The 23434-nt window shown below is 56.4% G+C and overlaps 1 protein-coding gene across 2 annotated transcripts; it reads left to right on the top strand.

Moving 5' to 3' along the window:
- The first annotated feature begins 1812 nt into the window (after window positions 1-1812).
- On the top strand, window positions 1813-22544 carry ATP1A3 (ATPase Na+/K+ transporting subunit alpha 3). Of its 2 annotated transcripts, none has more exons than XM_043434949.1 (23): window positions 1813-1978; window positions 5880-6008; window positions 6123-6182; window positions 6321-6524; window positions 7939-8052; window positions 8166-8300; window positions 9284-9401; window positions 9531-9799; window positions 11206-11404; window positions 11486-11595; window positions 11682-11816; window positions 13946-14138; window positions 14394-14569; window positions 14657-14793; window positions 15426-15576; window positions 15695-15863; window positions 18663-18817; window positions 18896-19019; window positions 20161-20306; window positions 20864-20994; window positions 21419-21520; window positions 21756-21847; window positions 22151-22544. In XM_043434949.1, exons 1-23 carry the CDS (start codon window positions 1973-1975, stop codon window positions 22177-22179), a joined length of 3084 nt encoding a protein of 1027 aa, XP_043290884.1. In that variant the 5' UTR covers window positions 1813-1972; the 3' UTR covers window positions 22180-22544. The 2 variants fall into 2 exon arrangements, with proteins under 2 accessions (XP_043290884.1, XP_043290885.1); XM_043434950.1 differs by having other exon boundaries at window positions 5919-6008.
- Window positions 22545-23434: the final 890 nt, after the last annotated feature.

The following is a 23434-nucleotide window of genomic DNA, read 5'->3' on the forward strand; positions in this document are numbered from 1 at the left end:
TGCTGGAGGAACGAAGGAACCCACCTTCCTGCCCCCTTTTACTCTTTGGCCCAGTCTCCCTGTCCTGTGGTTCTGTGGTTTTGAATCTCCCATTTTTTGTGTCTCACTCCAGCCTTCAGCCTTTCACACATATCAGTGACCTGGTCCTTAACCTTCATGCCCATTGCCTGTCCCCCACATCTTGACTTCCATAGGTGGAAGGATACCCACATTCTGAAAAAGCTACAGAGACAGGCTCTTGGCTGCTCTCTGCCCTTTCTGCCATTCCCAGAGTCTGGGAGTGTTCCTCATAGAGCAGAGAGGTGGGGGTGGGAGGCTGTAACTCCTCAGGCTCCAGTGGGTGGCCGACGGGGTGTTGTGTATTGTGGCAGGCCTGGGGTGTGGGTGCTAACTGTGCATCTGTGTATGTGTATATCAATATATACCAAGCTGGGATGTGCACAGCGTGGGAGTGTGGGCATTGGGGGTGTTACACTGAAGCTACAATACAACTGAATAAGACAGCACTGCAATACATGATGAGTGTAGTGTGTGAGGCGTGTGGGATGGTGTTGCGTGATCTGTGTCTGTGAATTATTGTGCCGTGCATGAGTCTGTGTGCACCCTTTGTCTGTCATTCACAATTAGCAATACTTTGAAAGTTTTGCATGGAGGGTCTTTGCATATGCCCAGATATATTGGGGAGAAGTGTGTGTGATGTTGTGTGACTACACAGCAGAGTCCACAAAGGTTTAAGTGGTGTCTGGGGCAGTGTGAGGCCTGTGTCTGTGTGACGGTGCTGAGTGTGGATGTGTACTGGTTCATGGGCCTATAGATTATATGTTTGCTGGTCTCTGTGTGAGATGGTTTAAGGCCAGCTATGATGGAGCATGTGACGTGTGTGTCTGTGAGGTGGTGTTTTAAGGGTGTGTGTTCCTCTGCATGGCATTTATGACTGTGATTCTGTTGTGGTGTGATGGGGTGTGCAGTGTGTGTGTTACGTGTGTTTTCCTTGCTATGTGTTTGTGAGTCTCTGGGCTTGTTTTGATGGGGTACTGTAGGATGTGTGGGAGGTGATAAGCTGGTGTGTGACGGAATGTGATTGTGAAACTGGTGGTGTGTGGCGGGTGGTGTTGGTGGGTGTCCCCAGCATCTGTGCTCTCTGGGTGATGGTCAGGTGTGAGTCCGATGCTTGGTGGGATTCTCTGGCTGTGATGAGTCTCCTGTGTACCTGTGCAGTTGTGTCTCCTTGGATAACTGCCATGCCATAGTGGGTAGGGGGTGGTCACACGGTGAGGGGGCCTCAGGGCCCCGCCCCCCTCTGCAGCGGCCCTGCTCATTGCGGGGTCTCTTTCTCGCCTCTTGGATTCCCTCCACCTACCCCTCCTGAACAGCACCCCAGTCTCCAGGGCTCCCCCTGCCTCATTGCAGAGAAGGGTGCTCTGGCCTTCCTGCCTTATTGCAGTGGTTTACGGGGCTTCCCCCCACCCGAGGTTCACCTTCCACAGCGCCCCCTCCCTTTGGTGGCATACAATGAGGGGGGTTCCGGGGCTCTCCCCCCTCAGCGCCCCCTCCTTGGAGGCGACACCCCACACTGCGGGGGTTTCCAGGTCCCTCATTGCGGGGGAGGTTCTCCGGGTTCTCCGCCTCCCGCAGCGCTCCCCCTTCGCCGCCGAGCGGCCACTTTGCGGAGGCTGGGGGGCGGGGAGAACAGCTGCAGTACCGGGGGCGGGGCCGCGGGCCATCCATCAGGGCGGCGGCGCCCCTGATTGGCCGGCGCCGGCCCCCCCGCGGGCGCGGGCATATGAGGAGGCGGAGGCGGCGGCGGGCGCCGCAGACTCTGTGCGGTAGGGCTGACCGCCGGACCCACGCGCGGACCGAGGCGCGGGCGCTGCAGAGGCCCCCAGCCCGAGCCCGCGCCTGAGCCCACCCTGAGGCCCCCTGCCCCGGCCCCTGCCCCGCCCGCGTGCCCCTGTCCCCCGGAGCCGCCAAGATGGGGGTAGGTGCTCAGGCCAGCCAGGCGATGCCTCTGTGTGTGTGTGTGTGTGTGTGTGCGCGCGCGCCTGTGTGTGTGACATTGTGGGTCCAGTGACATTGGGTGTCTGCGGAGAGCGGGGGCGAGGACTCTAGGACCTCTGCTCTCCGGGACCCGGGTGCAGGACCCTGGGAGCCGGCTGACCCAGCCCGTCCGTGTGGTTGTGTCGCTGGTTGAGTGTGTGCGCGGGGCCGCCTGGGTCGGCGGGAGTCTGTGGCGCATGTTGGTGTGTCCTTTGTGTGCGGGGTCCGCGGGGCACGGACCGGCCTTCGGCCTCTCTGTCTGACCTGCTGTGGTTCCCTGCTCAGCCGAAGATGTGCGTGTGCGTGTGTGCGTTCCTGGTTCTGTCAGGCCTGGCAACACCGTTCGCCTGCGATTGTGTGGCCCGGGTGGTGTCTGAATGCCTGCACCCGTGTCTGGGTGTGTCTGAACGCCGGTGTTTGTGTCTGGGGGTGTTGAAGACTGTCTGCTTCCGTGGCCAGGCGGGGATAGGTCCAGACTATGAGATGCACACCCGATGACCTCCCTTTCTCCTTCCAGGCCCGCATGGGGGTGCTCCGCAGTGCGGAGCAGCCTGGGTCTGCAGCGTGTGTCTACCTCCTAATCTGGGGGAGCAGATCTGGGGGCTGGGGGTAGCAGGAGAGCCACGGCAGGGAGAATGAGTGCCTGGCTGAGGGCTGTGTGTGCAAATGCGTGTTGTGGGGTATTGTGCATGCCCGGCTATGCCCTTTCCTCTGTGTCCGTGTGTCCTTGTCTGTGAGTTTCTCCAGCAGATGCCGCCTCTTTCCCTGGCTGACCACCTGACCCCCCAGCTGCAGCCCTGGATCCCTCCCTGAGTGTCTGGGGCGGGGCCAGAGGGAGGGGGTGGGGGGAAGGAGGCTGGTGGGCTGGGCTGGGTGGGATGAAGAGAAAGGGGGTTGGGATAGGAGAGGGAATATGAGGGATGGGGAGAAAGATGGCGGATGAAGGCTGTTGGGTCCAGGGACGGAGGTGGGGGATGGGGCTGCAGATTGGTGGATGGGGGTGGGCGAGGGGAGAAGGGAAGAAGAATTGGATGGGGAGAGGACTGGGAGAGAGAAGGGGCAGGTGGGAGTCAGTGATGGCTTCCAGGTAAGTGGAATGGAAGAGAAGCCGTGGGCAGGGTGGAAGAGAGGACTGAGGCTAAATGCCTTAGATAAGAAATTGGGGACGGGTCTTAGGAAATGACGTGGGACAGGAGAAGTGAGCGCTTTAGACATGGGAGACAGAGACTTGGAAAGACAGAGAGAAATGAGCGGACACAGAGAGAGATGCTCTGAAAGAGACAAAGAGACAGAGAGACAAAGAGACATAGACACAAAGAGACAGAGAAAAAGCGACATAGAGACAAAGAAAGAGACAGACACAGGCAGGAGGATATGGAAAGATAGAGAGATACAGACAAGAAGAGACATGGAGAGACAGAGAAACTGAGGCTGAGATGAGGAGACCCAAGGGCAGACATATCCCATCCAGAGACAACCAGAGTCAGCCTGAATGACAGGAAAAGAGAACAGAGGGCATAAGGGGAGGTTGACCGAGAGACGCTGAGACGAGGCCTCAGACACCTTGAAAGGGGGAGGGAGTGGTGGGCTGAGGGGCAGAGCCTGCTTGAGTTCAGCCAGCTTCCGAGGCTGGCAGCATGGAAAATGGCGAGGAGCTGCAGAGGCGGGCTGCAGCGGCCAGACAGGCGTGTCCCCCACCCTCCGAGGTGCTCCCGCCCCGCAGTGCGCCCATCTGGGCCTCCTGCCTTGACTGGGAAAGCCTCGGCTCCCCCTCCAACAGATGGAAGCCCGCCCCCAAGGGAGTCTGGTCATGGCAAGGGCAAGCAGGAGCCAAGGCTCGCCTGCCAGGGACCGGGGTATCCCAGCCCCTCCTCCCTCAGATCCAGGAGTCCAGGCTCCAGCCTCTCCTCTCTCAGATGGAGGAGTCTGGAGCTCCACCCCTGGGTCTCACAGGGACCCAAGCATCAGCTCCCTGGCCTTCCCTAAGGCCTCAGGGGTGAGCAGCTAGTTTTCTTCCCACCTCCTTCCAGGCCCCCTCTCTCCTCTCTTGCCTGCCCCTCATTTCTCTAACTTGTGCCCACGACCTTGTATCTCCACTCTCTCCGTCCTTGGGTCTGCCTCTTGCAGAGGCTGAGACCCCTCCTGAAGCATGGGTGGAGGAGGGTCCTCCCTGCCCCCCAAATCTCCATGCTCCGTGTCAGACGCAGCACTGCTGCAGGGCTGGCCCAGGGCCAAGCCACCCTCCTGCCCCCTGAAACCCAGGCTCCCAGGCCTCTAAGATGCAGTAGCCCCCCGGGCTCAGCCTCGGGGTCTGGGGGCAGAGAGCAGGCAGCTCAACCCTCTACAAGGTCACGAGGGGATTAGCGCTGAGCCGCGCTGAGCCTGGGATCCCAGCTTGGCTCTGGGCCCGTAAGATCTGTCAGCGGTTCCCACCCCTCCTGCCAGCCTCCAAGGATGCTGCCTTCCCCATGAGCCCAAGCCCCCAAACTGGAACTTCCATCGCTCCCCCCACACTACATCCAGTTCACGCCAGGCCTGGGGGACTTCTGCCTCTTGCTGTTCTGCACCCGGAATCCCAGCCAGCAACTAGTCTGTCCTTCAGAGACCTAAACATACCCACCCCCGTCCAAACGCGTTCTTGGCTTCCGCCAGCCCCCAGGAGAGAAGCTAGGCCCACAGCTTGTCAGTCAAGCCCCTCAGGACCGACTGCACATCCAGCCAGGCCACCATCCCTGGGCCCAACAGGCGACCTCCTGGGCATTTGTCCCAACTGGGTCCTCTGAAAGAGACATCCATGGAGTTGGGAGAAGAGACCCAAGAGAAGAGCCAGGAAGAAAAGACAGGGGGAGACCTGGGGGAGTTATATGGGGGAGACCTGGAACTGGAAGCACAGAGATGCCAAGATGGATGAGAGAGAGACTGAGAGATACGGGGATAGAGAGGAAGATCGCAGAGCGAGACCGTGAGAGACAGACAGACAGACAAGACGGTTGAAACAGTAGAGACAGGGAGAGGCATATCGAGCCTTACAGAAAAGGAGGTACCTTGAGAGATGAAGACAGAGAAGAGATAAGGATGGGCAGAAAATCCTGACACTCAGAGATAATCTAAAAGCCCCACACACCAACTTGGAAAGAGATAGGGGCCCAGGGAGCACACAGAGAGACGGACTCAGCCAGACTCAGGGAGAGAGTGCAAGAGACGGGGACGGACATTGTATGAGACGGAAAACATAAAGAGCCGGAGATCAGAGAGAGACAGAAGTCTCAGAGAGACACGCGTCAAGCTGCAGACACAGAGAATGTGAAGTGATGAGAGACTGCGATCAGAGAGATGGGGATCCCCACAGTTGGAGAGGGGGAGAGGTACAGCGGCAGAAGGAGACAGAGAGAGACAGAAGGGGATAAGACACAGCACAAACAGAGGTCCGGAGAGACAGATCAAGAGAGATAGATCAACAGACATAGCGAGAGACAGACACTTGGGGGGTGGGGGGGTGGGGCTTGGGCAAGCCCAGGGAGAGGGAGAAAGAGACAGAAAGACACACAGAGACAAAAAAGATGGAGACTGAAGGGGAGAGACCTAGAGACAGACAGAGAGAGAGGCATAGACAGACCCAGATGGAGACTCGCTAGCACAGAGATCCAAGGAGCCTGAGATGGGGGTGGGGTGGGGGCTTTGGGAGGGGCTGGGAAGCAATAGGAGGAGACAGGCCTCGGGAGTTCTGAGAGACACCCAGGCTGCAGGGCAGGGACAGATGGACCCCCCCAGAGCAGGGCCTGCCCGGAGACCAGCTGCACAGCCGCAGGGCGCTGCCCCCTGTAACCCCTTCTCGCCCGCAGTCTGGTGGTTCTGACAGCTATCGTGTCGCCACCTCGCAGGACAAGAAAGATGACAAGGGCTCGCCCAAGAAGAGCAAGGGCACCAAAGACCGCCGGGACCTGGATGACCTCAAGAAGGAGGTGGCGATGGTGAGTCCCACCCTCTGCGCCCGCCCGGAGCAGGCCCCTCCCCCAACGACACCCCCCCCCGCCCCGCCAGGCCTCCACGCTCACCCGATGTCCCCCCAAACTCCTGTTCTTCAGACAGAGCACAAGATGTCCGTGGAAGAGGTCTGCCGGAAATACAACACCGACTGTGTGCAGGTGCGGCCGGGCTGGAAGGACAGGGGTCCCCGGGATGGGGGGGGGAGGTGTGACCCCCCAAGGCCTGAGGGTGCTCTGTAGTGTTGGGGGTGCCAGGGTTTCTCCGGGAGGGTCCTAAGTGAGTCCTGTGTCCCCCAGGGTCTGACCCACAGCAAAGCCCAGGAGATCCTGGCCCGAGATGGGCCCAACGCGCTCACACCGCCGCCGACCACCCCGGAGTGGGTCAAGTTCTGCCGCCAGCTCTTCGGGGGCTTCTCGATCCTGCTGTGGATCGGGGCCATCCTCTGCTTCCTGGCCTACGGCATCCAGGCGGGCACAGAGGATGACCCTTCTGGCGACAACGTGAGTGCCCTCCACCCGGCCCCGCCCAGGAGCTCGTCCCTGTAGAGACATGGAGGCATGTCTCACTTCTCCCCTTGGACTTTTCAAAGCCCCGCCTCCGACTTCTTCCCATCTAACTTTCACAATCACCTGGTGAGAGAACCAGAGATGCAAGGAGGAAAATGGGTGCAGAAAGGACAAGTATGGGACTTCCTGTTTGTCCAGTGGTTAGGGCTTGGCGCTTCCAATGTAGGGGGCCTGGGTTTGATTCCTGGTCAGGAACTAAGATCCTGCAAGCCACATTGTACAGTTAAAAAAAAAAAAGGCCAAGTTGCTTGTTCCAGGTCACACAGTAGGAAGTATGAGCTGGGGCTCCATCCCAAAGCTGTGTGACATCACTGGCCTTGAGGATAGACACTAGCAGGTGGTCATGGCCTGAAAGATGCTCACTGAGTGGGCTCGCATAGAGACCTAGGCACACCCACGTGTTGATTTATCAGGTCCTGTTCACTCAGCACAGGGGACACACACACTCACGGTCCCAACAGACATGATGCTCATAAACATAGACCTGTGTTCTGACTACATGGCGATCCTTGTACGCACACACCCATGCATGCACATGTACACACTAGTGCAGAGAGTCAGTGCAGGCAGTCACACGAACACATAGATTCAAGCACAGCCACCTAGTTCAGACACACAGGCACAGACACAGCCATGGACTGATAGACAGACAGACAGACACAAGCACCCAAACACAGTCGCAGGCATAACTTGGTGGTGGACAGAGAGGTGTGAGAGTCAAGCGCAGACAGGATTCTCAGAAATTAAAACCTAAACAGGTGAACAGACCCAGAGTCTCAGACCTACACAGACCAACAGACAGAGACAGAGACAGAGATCCGCCTAGAGAGAGTCAAACACAAACAGTCTCATCCATTTAAAGTCAGGCATTCAGTCAGACAGACAGGCATGTTGACCTTAACACAGACAGACACATGAATAATAGCATACCCACCAATTCTCTGACACAGGCTGAAAGACCCACAAAATAGAGAGATGGACAGACCAGAGGCTCAGACACGCTTTTGTTCAGAAAGAGGGATTCAAGGTAATTCCCTGGCGGTCCAGTGGTTAGGACTCCGTGCTTTCACTGCCGAGGGCCTGGGTTTAATCCCTGGTCAGGGAACTAAGATCCCGTAAGCTGTGTAGCAAGGCCAATAAATAAATAGAACCAACATTTTAAAAAGAGAAAGACTCAAACGTGGACAGCCAGAGAGATACAGACCCTCAAATAGATACAACCTGAGGTCAGACATACAATTGCAGAAGCCCACGGACACAAAGCTCTCTCCCCAGACTGCACACATCTCAGGGTAGGGCTAGTGGGGAGTTGCTGTGGGGCGGGCTGTGACCTTGCATCTCCCCACAGCTGTACCTGGGCATCGTGCTGGCGGCTGTGGTCATCATCACCGGCTGCTTCTCCTACTACCAGGAAGCCAAGAGCTCCAAGATCATGGAATCCTTCAAGAACATGGTTCCCCAGGTGAGGGGTGCCCAGGAAGGGGCCAGGTGGGGTGTGGACAGCTGCCGAGGCTGTGCCCAGTGACCTTAGGCAGAGAGCGTCAGGGAGGTGACGCCTCTCCATCCCACCCGCAGCAAGCCCTGGTCATCCGGGAAGGTGAGAAGATGCAGGTGAACGCTGAGGAGGTGGTGGTTGGGGACCTGGTGGAGATCAAGGGTGGAGACCGAGTTCCAGCCGACCTGCGCATCATCTCAGCCCACGGCTGCAAGGTGGGTGTGGGGCCCAGCTCTGCCCTTCCTGGAGCGGCCCAGGAGTCCAGGCCCCCAGCCCCTCCTCCCTCAGACCCTGGATCCAGGCTCCCAGTCCCTCCTCCCTCAGACCCTGGATCCAGGCCCCCAGTCCCTCCTCCCTCAGACCCAGGGGTCCAGGCTCCCAGCCCCTCCTCCCTCAGACCCAGGAGTCCAGGCCCCCAGTCCCTCCTCCCTCAGACCCTGGATCCAGGCTCCCAGCCCCTCCTCCCTCAGACCCTGGATCCAGGCCCCCAGTCCCTCCTCCCTCAGACCCTGGATCCAGGCCCCCAGCCCCTCCTCCCTCAGACCCTGGATCCAGGCCCCCAGTCCCTCCTCCCTCAGACCCTGGATCCAGGCCCCCAGCCCCTCCTCCCTCAGACCCTGGATCCAGGCTCCCAGTCCCTCCTCCCGCAGACCCTGGATCCAGGCTCCCAGCCCCTCCTCCCTCAGACCCTGGATCCAGGCCCCCAGTCCCTCCTCCCTCAGACCCTGGATCCAGGCTCCCAGTCCCTCCTCCCTCAGACCCTGGATCCAGGCTCCCAGTCCCTCCTCCCTCAGACCCTGGATCCAGGCCCCCAGCCCCTCCTCCCTCAGACCTAAGAATCCAAGCCCCCAGCCCTTCCTCCCTCAGACCCAGGAGTCCAGACCCCCAGCCCTTCCTCCCTCAGACCCTGGAGTCCAGGCCTCCTCCTCTTCCCTCAGGCCTGCAAGTACCTTTGACCTTGCCTAGAAGTTGCACCCTCTCCACCTTCAAGAGCCCAACCTCTGTCCTCCAGACACAGACACCCAGACTTCTAGGTCTCTAGCTGTGACCTCCACAGACACAGGTTTCCTTTATTAATGAGATTTCCACCTCATTAACAAAACAAATGGACAAACAAAAATCTTGAAATCTCCTCTGAGCAAATGCCAGTTGAGCCCAGGCCCGAGATTGAGCCCGGTCTCCTGTGCCCCCACCCCAGGTAGACAACTCTTCCCTGACCGGCGAATCAGAGCCCCAGACCCGCTCCCCCGATTGCACACACGACAACCCCCTGGAGACCCGGAACATCACCTTCTTTTCCACCAACTGCGTGGAAGGTGAGACAGTCGAGGCGGGGCGGGCACCCAGGTGGGGCCGGGCTGGTTCAGACAGACAGACGTGCCTCTGGGGCTCAGGGTCCCTCTGCACCTCGCTGAGCCTCAGCCCCGAACCCTCTGGCCCCACAGGCACGGCTCGGGGCGTGGTGGTGGCCACGGGTGACCGCACTGTCATGGGCCGCATTGCGACTCTGGCTTCGGGGCTGGAGGTGGGCAAGACGCCCATCGCCATCGAGATCGAGCACTTCATCCAGCTCATCACTGGCGTGGCCGTCTTCCTGGGTGTCTCCTTCTTCATCCTGTCCCTCATTCTTGGATACACCTGGCTCGAGGCTGTCATCTTCCTCATCGGCATCATCGTGGCCAATGTCCCAGAGGGCCTGCTGGCCACTGTCACCGTAAGGCCCGGACCCCCGGGTCTGAGGGAGGAGGGGGCTGGGGACCTGATAGCAAAGATCTTTTCTTTAAAAAAGTTTTTTTATTTGGCTGCACTGGGTCTTAGTTGCTGCATGCAGAACCCTTAGGCAATGATCTTATTTTATTTACTTATTTATTTTTTGGCTGCCCCACACAGCCTGTGAGATCTTAGTGCCCCGACCAGGAGTCGAATCTGTGCCTCTTGCATTAGAAGGTGAATTCTTAGCCACTGAAGTCCAATGGCAATGATCTTGATTGCAACTTGGGGGGCCAAATTGCAATCAAGACATCAAGGGCCAAATCCTCCCAGACATTGAATATGGAGGGTCCTGGGACTCAGAGGGCCTCCTGAACAAAATAAACCAACAGGGATTTCCCTGGCTGTCCAGTGGTTAGGACTCTCTGCTTTCACTACCAAGGGCCTGGATTCGATCCCTGGTCGGAGAACTAAGATCCCACAAGCTAACCACCCTATCATTTTTGAAGTTAACTTACAAAATTAAGACGCACACTCTCATGGTAAAAAGTCGAAAGAATATATTAAAATACTTAAAGAGTAAAATAAGTCTGGACCCACTACCTAGCCTAGCCATCAACCCCCCTCAGAAGCAGGCTCACTGCACTGTTCCCAGCAGAGGTGGGCATATTCCCACATATGTAGTAACTGTTTTCAGGGTACACAGAAGGGACCATTCTAGGAATACTATTCTGCTCTTTGATTCTTTTAGAATCAATAGATCCTGCAAACTTTTCCATATTAGCATATTCAAAGCTACTCGAGGTCAAGGCCTTTTATTGACCTACACGGTACACATGAGAGTTGCACATATGAACATACAACCTGATGAGCTGGAGTCAGCTGAAGACACCCTAGGTCAGCTGCCCCCAGATGGAGTTCCCCAGAAACCGTCTCAAGACCTTGTTCAGCCCCTCCCCCACAACCCCAGGATTACCCCTAGGATAGCCTGGTCTCAAACAGTCGTTTTTGTAGTTCACGTCAGTGGAATCATTCAGCAGCAACTCTTGTTTCTGCCTCTTCTTTGCTGAATGTTAGTTTTGAGCTTCACCCATGTGGTTGTAGGCAGTGATCGCTTATCCTTTTTCATCACTGTATAGTATTCCCATCTTTTATTTCTCCATTTTTCACTTCTGTTGTTAGGGAACATTTTGGTTGTTTCTGTTTGGGACTATTATGTCACTGCTGTGAACATTCTAGTATATTTTGGGGGGTGCATCTGAGCCCATTTCTATGGGTCTGTGCCTTGGGTGGAGTCCCTGGGTGATTCTTTGCCCAGGATTCTCTTTGGGCTCAGCAGTCAGGTTGTTGCCGGCCCAGCCCTGCCACCTGCCTCTACCTGTCACTCACCTGTCCTCGCACATGCCGCAGGTGTGTCTGACACTGACCGCCAAGCGCATGGCTCGGAAGAACTGCCTCGTGAAAAACCTAGAGGCTGTGGAGACCCTGGGCTCCACGTCCACCATCTGCTCAGACAAGACAGGGACCCTCACCCAGAACCGCATGACCGTCGCCCACATGTGGTTCGACAACCAGATCCACGAGGCCGACACCACTGAGGACCAGTCAGGTGAGGGTGGAGCCCAGACAGGACTAAGGGTGCTTGGACCCCCCCCCAGGTGTCCCTTTCCCTGACTGGTGGATTTTTCAGGGACTTCATTCGACAAGAGTTCGCATACCTGGGTGGCCCTGTCCCACATCGCTGGACTCTGCAACCGTGCTGTCTTCAAGGGGGGTCAGGACAATGTCCCCGTGCTCAAGGTGGGTCCCACCTCCCACTGGCCTCAGCCCGGCCCCTGCCCACCCCACGCTTCTCTGCTCTGACAGCCCCCTCTCCTGCCCTACAGAGGGATGTGGCTGGGGATGCCTCCGAATCTGCTCTGCTCAAGTGCATCGAATTGTCCTCTGGCTCCGTGAAGCTGATGCGTGAACGTAATAAGAAAGTGGCTGAGATCCCCTTCAATTCCACTAACAAATACCAGGTACCCTGGGGCTCTCCACTTTCTCTGTGACGCTGAAAAAGCAGTCAGCTCTGCCCCACTGCCCTCCTGCTTTGGGCAAGCTATTAACTTTCCCAGAGCCTCCCAGTTTACCCATCTGTAAAATGGGACTGATAGTGGAGAGAGGAACAGAGACGGGAGTGAGAGCGAGGTCTCTGTGGGAGTGGGAGGCAGAGGAGTAAAGATCTTCCTGTAGCAGAGTGGGAACCAGCCAGAGATCTCATTCATTCATTCAGCAGATATATTTTTAAGCAGCCACCATATGTCTGAGATGCTTGTGTTAGGTGCTGGAGAGACATAACAGCAGTGAGTGAAACAGTGAAGTTCCTCCTCTTGTGGAACTTATGCTCTTGTGCCAGGAGACAGACAATGACAGAGGCATGAGGACTTGAGAAAATTTGGAATATGTCAGCCAGTCACCGTGCTGAGGGAGGAAGCCCTGCAGGTATCTGGGGGGCAATGGGCATAGTATGTGCAAAGGTCCTGAGGCAGGAATGTGTTGAGGTATCTATCTGAACAATAGTCAGGGGGTGTGGAGCCAAAAAGCATGGTGGGAGATGAGGGCTGTGTGTGCTGGGCCAGGTCCCGTCAGGCCTCATGAACTGTGGACACAACTTGGGTGTGACCCTGGGGGGAACGTGAGCCAAGGAGCAGGGTAGAGATGGGACCTGACTCACATTTTTAAAAGCTGCTTTATGGAGATCTAGTTCATACACCATCATAGATCACCCACGTAAAGTACATAATTCAAGAGTTTTAGTATAGTCACACATAGTATATAGTACAGTATAGTATATACAGCATAGTATAGCTAGCATCTACTCAGTCAGTTTTAGAGAATTTCCATCATCTCAAAAAATACCCTCACACTCTCTGGCTTTGTTCCCCTACCTCCCCCATCTCCCCAAGCCCTAAGCAACTACTAATCTATGTCCTGTCTCTATGCCCTTGCTTATTCTCGACACTTCATGTAAACACAATCCTACAATATGTGTTTTTGAGTGTCTGAGTTCTCTCACTCAGCATCATGTTTTCCAGGCTCAGGGCTTCCCTGCTGGCTCAGACAGTAAAGAATCCTCCTGCAATGTGGGAGACCTGGGTTTGATCCCTGGGTTGGGAAGATCCCCTGGAGAAGGAATGACTACCCACTCCAGTATTCTGGCCTAGAGAATTCCATGGACTGTAGAGTCTGTGGGGTCACAGAGTCGGACACGACTGAGCGACTTTCACTTCCCTTTCCTTCCATGTTGTAACACATATCAGTACTCCGTTCCTTTATGTGGCTGAATAACTTTGCATTGTATAGCGAGATCACATTTTGTTGATCCATTCATCTATCAGTGGACATTTGGGTTATTTGCACCCCTTGGCTACTATGAATAATGCTGCTGTGAACATCCGCTACAAGTTTCTGTGTGGACATCGTCTGCATGCCTCCTGGGTATATAGCCGGGGATTGCCAGCTTACGTCGTAACTCTATGTTTAAGCTTTGTGGGGATAGCCAGGCTGTTTTCCAAAGTGGCTGCACCATTTTTCACTGACTCTCATATTTTAAAGTTTCCTTCTGCCTACCATGAGGAGGAAATAAAAATACAGTGGGGAGGGGAAGACAGACACAGGGACTCGATGTGGCGGTGCTGCGGTGACATTTCATATGAGAGATGCTGGTGGCTGAATGGGAAGGCAGGGGAGATGAGAAGAGTTCAGAATCTGAGTACTTCAGAGGTGAGCTGAACAGATTTGGTGATGGGGTCTAGTGTGAGATGAGAGATCATCGGGCGAGGCAGAGAGAAATGCACGTGTCCTCAGGACCCTTGAGATTTCTGTGAGAGAGACACAGAGGAGAAGAAATATTCATCAGACAAAGAGACAGAAACGGGCAGGGATGAGCAGAGATCTCTGTGAGAGAGTCCGAGAAACAGATGACAATCTCTCAGGCAGAGAGATCCAGGCAGTGCCCTCTGGGGAGCCCAGCAGTTGTCTGTCCTGGCATCCGTGGCATCCTGGCACCCGAGGGGGTGGCAGGGAGTCCTCTTCCCCCCAGCTGGGCGCAGGTAGCCTCCAGGTCCCTGGGAGGCTCAGGCACGGCCACCCTCGGCTCTGTTCGCAGCTTTCCATCCACGAGACCGAGGACCCCAATGACAACCGGTACCTGCTGGTGATGAAGGGCGCCCCCGAGCGCATCCTGGACCGCTGCTCCACCATCCTGCTGCACGGCAAGGAGCAGCCGCTGGATGAAGAGATGAAGGAGGCCTTTCAGAACGCCTACCTCGAGCTCGGCGGCCTGGGCGAGCGTGTGCTTGGTGGGCACCGGGGTGGGGCCAAGTTGGGGCAGGGACCGGAGGGTAAGGAGGGATGTGGTGCTGCCCAGAGCCTGGCTCAGAATAGGATCTCCCAGAATGCACCATGATTGAATGAATGACAGGGGAAGCCATCTTTCAGAAATGAGTGTGGACCGACTCTGGCCAGCTGGGGAGTCTGATTGCTGCCATGGGAGCTGTGGGCAGGAGGCAGGGAGGACTGAGGCTGCAGCGCCCGTTCCTTTCTCCCCTCACCAGGTTTCTGCCACTACTACCTGCCCGAGGAGCAGTTCCCCAAGGGCTTTGCCTTCGACTGTGACGATGTGAACTTCACCACCGACAACCTCTGCTTCGTGGGCCTCATGTCCATGATTGACCCTCCCCGAGCAGCTGTCCCCGACGCGGTGGGCAAGTGCCGCAGTGCAGGCATCAAGGTGTGGCCCAGGGGGCAGCGGGGGAGGCAGGGCCAGGGCTCCAGGGGCCAGCAGTGAGACTGGACCATTTGCACACAATGCCTGCAGGTCATCATGGTCACCGGCGATCACCCCATCACGGCCAAGGCCATTGCCAAGGGCGTGGGCATCATCTCCGAGGGCAACGAGACTGTGGAGGACATTGCTGCCCGGCTCAACATTCCCGTCAGCCAGGTCAACCCCCGGTGAGCCCCACCTAGCCCGACTCAGGCCCCTCTGGGATGGTGGGTCCCCTTCCTCCTGGGTCTCCTCTCTTGACTCAGCATCTGGGCCCAGTTCCACTTCTATCTTAATGATGAACAGCCTGGTGCTCCAGCTGCGTGAGGCTGGCAAGGGGTAGGCTCACATCCCAGCTTGGCCACGCATGAGCTCTGTGACCTTGGGCGAGTCATTTAGCCTCTCTGAGCCCCAGTTTCCTCCTCTCTAAAACGGGCTGCTAGTAATTCCCATCTGAGAGGATTCTATGATATCCCTCATTCCTGTGTCCGTCAGTCTCTCTCCCTGCCTGTCTTTATGTCTTTGTCTCTCTCATCTCTGTTCTGACTCCCTTAGCTTTCCCATCCTCATGTCTCTCTCTGGGTCTGTTTCCATTTCCTGGTTGTCTGCATATCTCTGTTCCTCTAAGTCCAGGGTCCCAAAGTTCTTCCTGAGGTCTGCCCTCCATCCCTCCCGCAGCCCCTCCTCTCCCATTTCCCTTCATCTCTGACCCCACCACCGCCACCCCTGCAAAGCCCTTTGTCCCTCTCTCAGAGCCTGGTCCGTCCTCCCCTGTCTGTGGGTCTGTCCGCATGTCCTGACCACTCTCTGCTCTCCCCAGGGATGCCAAGGCCTGCGTGATTCACGGCACTGACCTCAAGGACTTCACCTCTGAGCAAATCGATGAGATCCTGCAGAACCACACCGAGATCGTCTTCGCCCGCACCTCCCCCCAGCAGAAGCTCATCATCGTGGAGGGCTGTCAGAGACAGGTGGGCTGGGCTGGGGTCCCTCAGGGGAAGGGGGCTGGGGACCTGGACTCCAGGGTCCATGGTGAGAAGAGGGTGGTGCCAAGCCTCCGGGCGCCATGCTCACCCTCTCCCCCTCCAGGGAGCCATCGTGGCCGTGACCGGGGATGGCGTGAACGACTCCCCCGCCCTGAAGAAGGCCGACATCGGGGTGGCCATGGGCATCGCTGGCTCTGACGTCTCCAAACAGGCAGCCGACATGATTCTTCTGGACGACAACTTTGCCTCCATTGTCACGGGTGTGGAGGAGGGTGAGTGAGTCAGCCCAGGTGGCCCTGGAGACTGGGGTCCCTGCATGAAACCAGAGAAGGGCAAGGGGAACAGGCCAGGGCTGCAGCGGGTGCACGACGGGGAGACCGCGGAATCCCACCAGGCCCCCTGCACAGCCTGAGCTTGTCCTTTTCAATTTTCTTCCCCCCGCAGTGTCCGGGGCTCCCTGGGGGCAGGACTGAGCTGATACACTTCAGGGTCCCTGTGTTGCCCAGCGAGAGCCCAGTCTGTTGGGCAAGGCAGAGGTGGAAGTATTTAAAAAATACTCAGTACCCCCCCCCAAAAAAAAATACTCAGAAGTACAACCTCAGGGAGGCAGAGGGTCCAGCAGAGGGGCCCTGAGGTGGCCCCTCCCCTAGCCTGCAGTCGGGGGCCAAGAAGCTTCCCCAAGTGGGCAGGAGTCCCTGTGCCAAGTCCCCAGGGCCATGTGGGAGTTTTCACACAGAGAAACGCCAGCGAACGGAGTTGCAGGCAGAGGCAAGGCCGTGTAGGGGCGCTGGTGGGTGAGGCCAGGCCGCCAAGAGCCCAGACCTCAGGGTCCCCTGGGCACCACTTCCTGACGGGTCTGGATGCGGCCGCAGATGGGGCTTATTCACGTTCAGTTTTATTCTGATCATCCAAGTAATTCATGATAATTTTAGAAAACACAGAAAAGCATTAAGAAGCACATTAGCATCACCCACAACCTCACCGTCCAGAAATACTCACTGTTCACACTGTGGTGCATTTTCTTCCAATCTCTCTCTCACATTTCAAATGTGCCCAGTGTAAAAAATAACTCGTGATAAGCAAGAATTCAAACAGTAGAGCTGAGCCTACAGCCTCAGGTTAAATGCCCTGAGCCCTTGTCTCCTGTGGCCCAGAGGACACACGGTTAACCCTTTCTCACCGCCCCCCCAAAACATCTTCCACGTATGTGCAGAGCACACACTCATGGGTGCTCTAGTTCATGCCTCCCAGACATTTCTTGGGCTCCTACCTTGTGCATCACGCTGGGGGCTGGAGAATCAGCTGTGAGCAAAGCAGACATGGTCCCTGCCCTCCAGGAACTGGGGGGCCTTCCCCAAGTTAACAAATTATAACATAACAAACGTAATTACAGGGACTTGCCTGGAAGTCCAGTACTTAAGACTCCATGCTTCCAATGCAGGAGGCACGGGTTCTATCCCTGGTCAGAGAGCTAAGATCCCACATTTCATGCAGCACAGCCAAAAAAAAAAAAAAAACCCAAAACAAAAAAAAACAAATAATTACTTATTGTGACAGGTCCTAAGAAGAAAACCAGCAGGGTGCTATGATAGGTGATAACAGGGGTCCTACCTTTTTAAAAAAATTTTTTGGCTGCACTGCATGGAGCTGGGGATCCTAGTTCCCCCACCAGGGATTGAACTCATGCCTCCTGTGTTGGAACCACGGACTCCTAACCACTGGACCTCCAGGGAAGTCCCAGCAGGGGTCCCACCTAGATAAGGAGGGGCAAGGGAGGCCTCTCTGAAGTGAAAGAAGAAGCACAGTTTAACCTTCAGTAGGGGGAGGTCCAGATACACCCACAAGCAGAGCAAGTGGCACAGTGAACGCCCACGTCACACCGCCCAGCTCAGTACACACACTGGGTTATGTTGAAGTTCACTTAAATCATCGCCCATAAATATTTAGGGTGAGACTTTTGTGGAGTAGTTTGTGGAGAGCCACACATGGCAGGGATAGGCAACAGCAGGTGTGAACAACCAGGTGCCTATTGTTTACACAAAGGTGGTCATACCATCTATACCACCTCCCACAGAACAGCCTGCATTTCTGTGCCTTTTTAAAAAATAAGTATGGCAATTCCTTTATATATATATATATATATATATACACACATATATATATATGTATTTTTTTTTTTTTTTTTGCTGTGCTGTTTGGCTTGTAGGATCTTAATTCTCCATCCAGGGATCAAACTTACGCCCCTGCAGTGGAAGCAGGGAGTCTTAACCAATAGGCCACCAGGGAAGTCCCTCTTTTTTGGCTATTATAATGTTATGGTGGGGCTTCCCTGATAAAGATAAGGATAAAGTTGGTAAAGAATCTGCCTGCAATGCAGGAGACCCTGGTTTGATTTCTGGGTCAAGAAGATCTGCTGGAGAAGGGATAGGCTACCCACTCCAGTATTCTTGGGGTTCCCTTCTGGCTCAGCTGGGAAAGAATCCTCCTGCAATGCAGGAGATGGGTTCAATCCCTGGGTTGGGAAGATCTCTTGGAGAAGGGAAAGGCTACCCACTCCAGTATTCTGCCTGGAAAATTCCATGAACTGTATAGTCCATGAGGTCGCAAAGAGTTGGACACAACTGAGCGACTTTCAATGCTGTGGTGAATATTCTTGTACTGGCTTTTTGGTAGACATAAACACTCATCCCATAAACCTATGATGAGGATTGCTGGGTCAATAAGGCAGGGATGCTTAACTTTAACAAAAGCTACTGGGAACTCCCTGGCAGTCCAGTGGTTAAGACTCTGCACTTTTGCTGCTGGGGGCACAGGTTCAATCACTGGTCGGGGCAACTAAGATCCTGCAAGCCACGCGGAATGGCCAAAAAAGGAAAAGAAAATAAACTGCTACACAGTCTTCCTAAGTGGTTGTATTTTGAGAATGTTTGAACAGAAGCAACCTGGTCAGATGTCTGAATGGAAAGGCGGGTGGTGAGGGGCTGGATTAGGAAGGACTGGGTACGGAAGGGGCAGCAGGACTAGAGCGCCCTGGCGTGGGTGCTGAGGTCTGAGCCCACTCCTGCCAACAGGCCGCCTGATTTTCGACAACCTGAAGAAGTCCATTGCCTACACCCTGACCAGCAACATCCCGGAGATCACGCCCTTCCTGCTGTTCATCATGGCCAACATCCCACTGCCTCTGGGCACCATCACCATCCTCTGCATCGACCTGGGCACTGACATGGTGAGCCCCGGCCACCCCCAGACTCCGGGAGGGCCGGGTCCCCCCCACCACCCCGATTCACCGGCTTCTCCCGCCCAGGTCCCTGCCATCTCATTGGCATACGAGGCTGCCGAGAGTGACATCATGAAGAGACAGCCCAGGAACCCACGCACCGACAAGCTGGTCAATGAGAGACTCATCAGCATGGCCTACGGACAGATCGGTGAGGACCTGGGGCCCCCTCCTGGCTTACGGCTGAATGCCCAGTGCCTGGCCCACCTGGGCGCTCGGGAACCTCGTGTTGAATGAGTGGAGTGAAAAGCAGGACAGGCTGCCGTAGGTCTAGTCGCGGCAGTACCAGCACGAGCTGGAGAAGAATTTCCAGACACTGAGCATTTCAGAAGGGAGTGAATGTATGAAGAGCAAGGGGCAGAGATAATGAAGATACTGCAAATGTAGTGGGTGGGGGAGAGTCAGTGCTTTTCATGGGTTAGTAGCCAGTTTTTTAGCCTCAAAATGAAGAAAACTCCTGCTAGAAGGGTGGCATTAGGTGACTGGTTAGGGCGCTAGAGGGTGAGTACCGGGGTGGGCATTTTTACCTAAAAATATGGGGTCAGGAAGGATCGTAGTGTGGGGGGTTTGGCAACAGTTACAGTGGGGTTCAGTCAGTTCCAGAGGTGACATTGGTTCTGGACTCCCCTTCTGTGGCCTTGGTGTGGGACTCCACAAGTTTGGAAGGAGTGACTTAGAGATGGGGGGTGGTCACTGGGGTGGGGCAGGCACGGGTGGAGGAAAGGCCTCGGGGGGGGGGGGGCATGTGGGATACTGAGTGGCAGGTCAGGGCTGGCCCCAGGAGGACCACGCCACTGCTCCACCCCCCAGCATGCTGGGAAGGACCTGTCAGCCTGTGAGCTCTCTGAGGGCAGGGGCGAGCCCCACCCCTTCCTGCCTCCTCCTCCCTCTGCGGCTGGAGGTGAGGCTTGCAGAGCTTTACTGGTGTCCCAGCAGAGGCTTGGTGGTGGTGCTGGTCAGAGGCCTGGGAAAGTCATTCGTGCATAGGGGGTCCTCAGTGATTTCCTGATGGCCAAGTGGCCGGGGTCAAGTGGGAGGGAGCCTCCAGGTTCTCCATCTCTGGGGAGCCCCCTCCCCAAGTCTGCTGCTCCAGGGAGCCCATTTCAGGTGCTCACCACCAGGTGGCGCTCTCAGATCGTCCTCTGGGAGCTCAGCCAGGAGGAAGCTCAGGCCAGGGGACCCAGCGCTGCACCAGACTCCTCGTGTGGGTCTCAAGGGGCCCCAGAGGTGCCCTGGGCTGGCTGCCTGCCCCAACCTGAGCCTCACCTCATCTCCCTACTCTCCTCCTCCAGGAATGATCCAGGCTCTTGGTGGCTTCTTCTCCTACTTCGTGATCCTGGCAGAAAATGGCTTCTTGCCCGGCAACCTGGTGGGCATCCGGCTGAACTGGGATGACCGCACGGTTAACGACCTGGAGGACAGTTACGGACAGCAGTGGGTGCGTAGGGCTGGGTCCCACAGCGTGGCCATGGGCCTCCCAGCAGGGGTCTCTGCCCACAGCATCCTGGGCCACGGTGAGCTGTCTTGTCCATGCACGGGTGGCTTCCTGTGATGGCCCCTCTGCCCTGGGGGTCATCAAGACCCTCCCCCGGACACAAGGGGTCTCCTGGCGCTCTTGCCCCAACCCATCTTGGTCCTGTTCACTGGCCAGGCTCTCTGCCCTGCCAGGTAGGAAGCCTTTGTGACCCTCTTCCCAGTCTCTGTCTTCCCTTCAAAGCCCAGCCAGTGTCCCCCCAGGAGGCCCCTGGGGTCTCTGGTCCACAACTAAGGTCACCAGCACACTCTCCTTCCTTGTCCATTTCCTCACTCTTCCCAAGGGGCTCTGAGCTACAGAGGGCAGACATGTCCCCCCAGGGCACCCCATCTGGACAGAGTCCCCACTTTGCCTTGGGGACCTACGCAGGGGTGCACACAAGGAGCACGTGGGCAAGGAGTGGGGGCCGGGGCTGCGGCCACACTGACCGCTGACTGACACGCGCATCGTCACCCTCGCAGACCTACGAGCAGAGGAAGGTGGTGGAGTTCACGTGCCACACGGCTTTCTTTGTGAGCATAGTGGTCGTGCAGTGGGCTGACCTGATCATCTGCAAGACCCGGAGGAACTCTGTCTTCCAGCAGGGCATGAAGTGAGGGTCATGGTCGCTGTGGCTGCTTTCCGTCCCGCCCCACGTCTGTCTGTTCTGGTTTTGCCTCTGAGTTGATTTTCTCTCCAGTGGTCACATCTATCTTGGATTCCCTGCCTGCCTCTGTGTGTGTGTGTGTGTGTGTGTGTGTGTGTGTGTGTGCGTGAGCACGCACTGCTGGGATCTTCCTGGGTCTCTCTCCAGATCTATTTTATCTTTTTATACCCCTGCTTGTCTGTGTGTCTCTGTCTTCATATTTCACTGTCACCATCTCCCTGGACCCGTCTGTGCCTCGCTGCCTCTTTCTGTCTCCATCCGTGTGTCTCCCTGTCTGTCTCTCTTCCTCTGCCCGTGGGGGTGCCTCTGTGTCTATGGGGTGGGGATGCCAGGTGGGCTTCACTGGGTCCAGCCCTGACTGTGCCTGCAGGAACAAGATCCTGATCTTCGGCTTGTTTGAGGAGACAGCCCTGGCGGCCTTCCTGTCCTACTGCCCAGGCATGGATGTGGCCCTTCGCATGTACCCTCTCAAGTGAGTGCCTTTCCCCCTCCAGGTACTACCTGCTCCAGGGTCCTCCCAGGAGCCTTTGCAGTGGAACACCCTCACGGGGTGGGGGGTGGGGGGGCTCTGTAGACCCAAACCCAGAGCCATGGCCAGGGCACCCGTCACCTTGAGTACAAAGGATCAGGGAGGCAGTGCGCTGGGCCTGGCCCCTCCTTTCCAACGTGTTGCCCGGCGCTGACTCGCTCCTCTCGCTTCTTCGCAGGCCCAGCTGGTGGTTCTGTGCCTTCCCCTACAGTTTCCTCATCTTCGTCTACGACGAAATCCGCAAACTCATCCTGCGCAGGAACCCCGGGGGTGAGGGGCTAACCGGGGTAGAGGTGGGAGGCTGGGGGGAATGGGACCGGGCAGCTGGAGCGGGAGGCGGGAGAGCGCCGCCTGGTGACGATGCTAACCTCACTCTGTCTTCCCCCTCCTCCCCTCCCCTCCCGTACCCCCTCCTCCCATCCGCGCTGTCTCTCCATCCCCTTGGCACCTCTTCCCTCTCCCCTCCTCTCCCGGCCTCCTCCTTCCGGTGTCTTTCCCTGTGTCTCTGCCCCTTTGGGCTTCTTTCTGTGTCGCTGTCTCTGTCTCTGTGTCTTTCCTCCTTTGTCTCTCCAGGTTGGGTGGAGAAGGAAACCTACTACTGACCTCAGCCCCACCACGTCTCCCGTCTCTTCCCTGCTCCCGCGAGCCCAGGACCGCCCACTCCAGTCCCCCTCATTTTGTATTCTGGGGAGAGGGGCCCTCTCTCCCCTTGGCCCCGCCCCTCCAAGCGATCTCCCGCCTCCCTCGCCCACGCCCCGCCCCCTGACTGGCTTCTCGCCCCGCCCCCGCCCCCGCCCCTCGCCCCCTGCCTCTCCCCCACCTCTCTCTTTCGTGTGTGTCTGTTCCTCTCCTCCTCACCCCTGCCTCCCAGACCCCTCCCTGGACTCTTTTTTACTCCCCGTCGCCCCCTGGCTGATGCCGTCTCTGGTTCTGGACGATTATCAAATATATCAGTGGGGAGAGAGAAGCCGTGTGTGTCGCGCTTTGCTTTGTTGGGGGGCGGGGAGCGGGGGTGTGTGGGCGGGACAGCGTTCCCTGTGCTGGCGCCCAAGACTGTGATTCGCAGAAGCCCAGAAATTTAGCCTGGCATGAACTTAGGAGTCATGGAATCTCAAAGTCATCCATCCAATCACGGAGTTTTAGACCCAACAAGGGTTAGTGTGAGAACACTGTGAATTCGCCAGGTGACGGGATCCTGGGATCAGAACACGGGAGAAGGAGTCAGGCTCTGGATCCTCTCATACTGGAGAGGACCCTGAGGGCCATGATGATATAATGGTTCACTGAGCTCCCGCTCTGTGCTCTGCCCTCTTCTAAACATTCTACCTGTATTAGTTCACTTAATCCTCACAAGGCACCCAGAGGGAAAGTGACTTGCTCAAGGTCACACAGCTGCGAGGTGACAAATCTGGGATCTGAACCTAGGATGTCCAAGCTCTAAGTCACCATGTTCTTCTCTTTTTGTTGAGATAAGCTTCCATATAGTGACTTGCACAGATCTCAAAGGCATAGCTCAATGATTTAAATAATTACATCCATGTAGCCACCATCCATATTGAGCTATAGAACATTTACATCTACCCAGAAAGTTCCTTCATGACCCCTTCCCAGTCAGCAGCCCCTCCACAGGCAGCCACTGATCTGCTTTCTGTCACCATCTTTTGGTTGTGCCTGTTCTTGGACTCTCTAGAATGAAATCTTATGGTGTGCTGCCGCAGGTCCTTCTCATCCTCAACATCAGGTCTATGAGGGTCATCCATGGTGTCTCAGGTATTGGTAGCCAACACTTTTTCATTGCAGGGTTTTCCACTGTGTGACTATTATACTATTTGTCAATCCATCCTCCTGTTGATGGAT

This window comes from Cervus canadensis, chromosome 18, assembly GCF_019320065.1.
Source record: "Cervus canadensis isolate Bull #8, Minnesota chromosome 18, ASM1932006v1, whole genome shotgun sequence".
Taxonomy (NCBI): Eukaryota; Metazoa; Chordata; class Mammalia; order Artiodactyla; family Cervidae; genus Cervus; species Cervus canadensis.

Bases quoted from the DNA above. Each gene is read 5' to 3' on its own strand.
- ATP1A3 (XM_043434949.1), top strand. The intron at 6,183-6,320 runs GTGCGGCCGGGC...TGTGTCCCCCAG, and splicing joins ACAACACCGACTGTGTGCAG to GGTCTGACCCACAGCAAAGC. The intron at 18,818-18,895 runs GTGAGCCCCGGC...TCTCCCGCCCAG, and splicing joins TCGACCTGGGCACTGACATG to GTCCCTGCCATCTCATTGGC.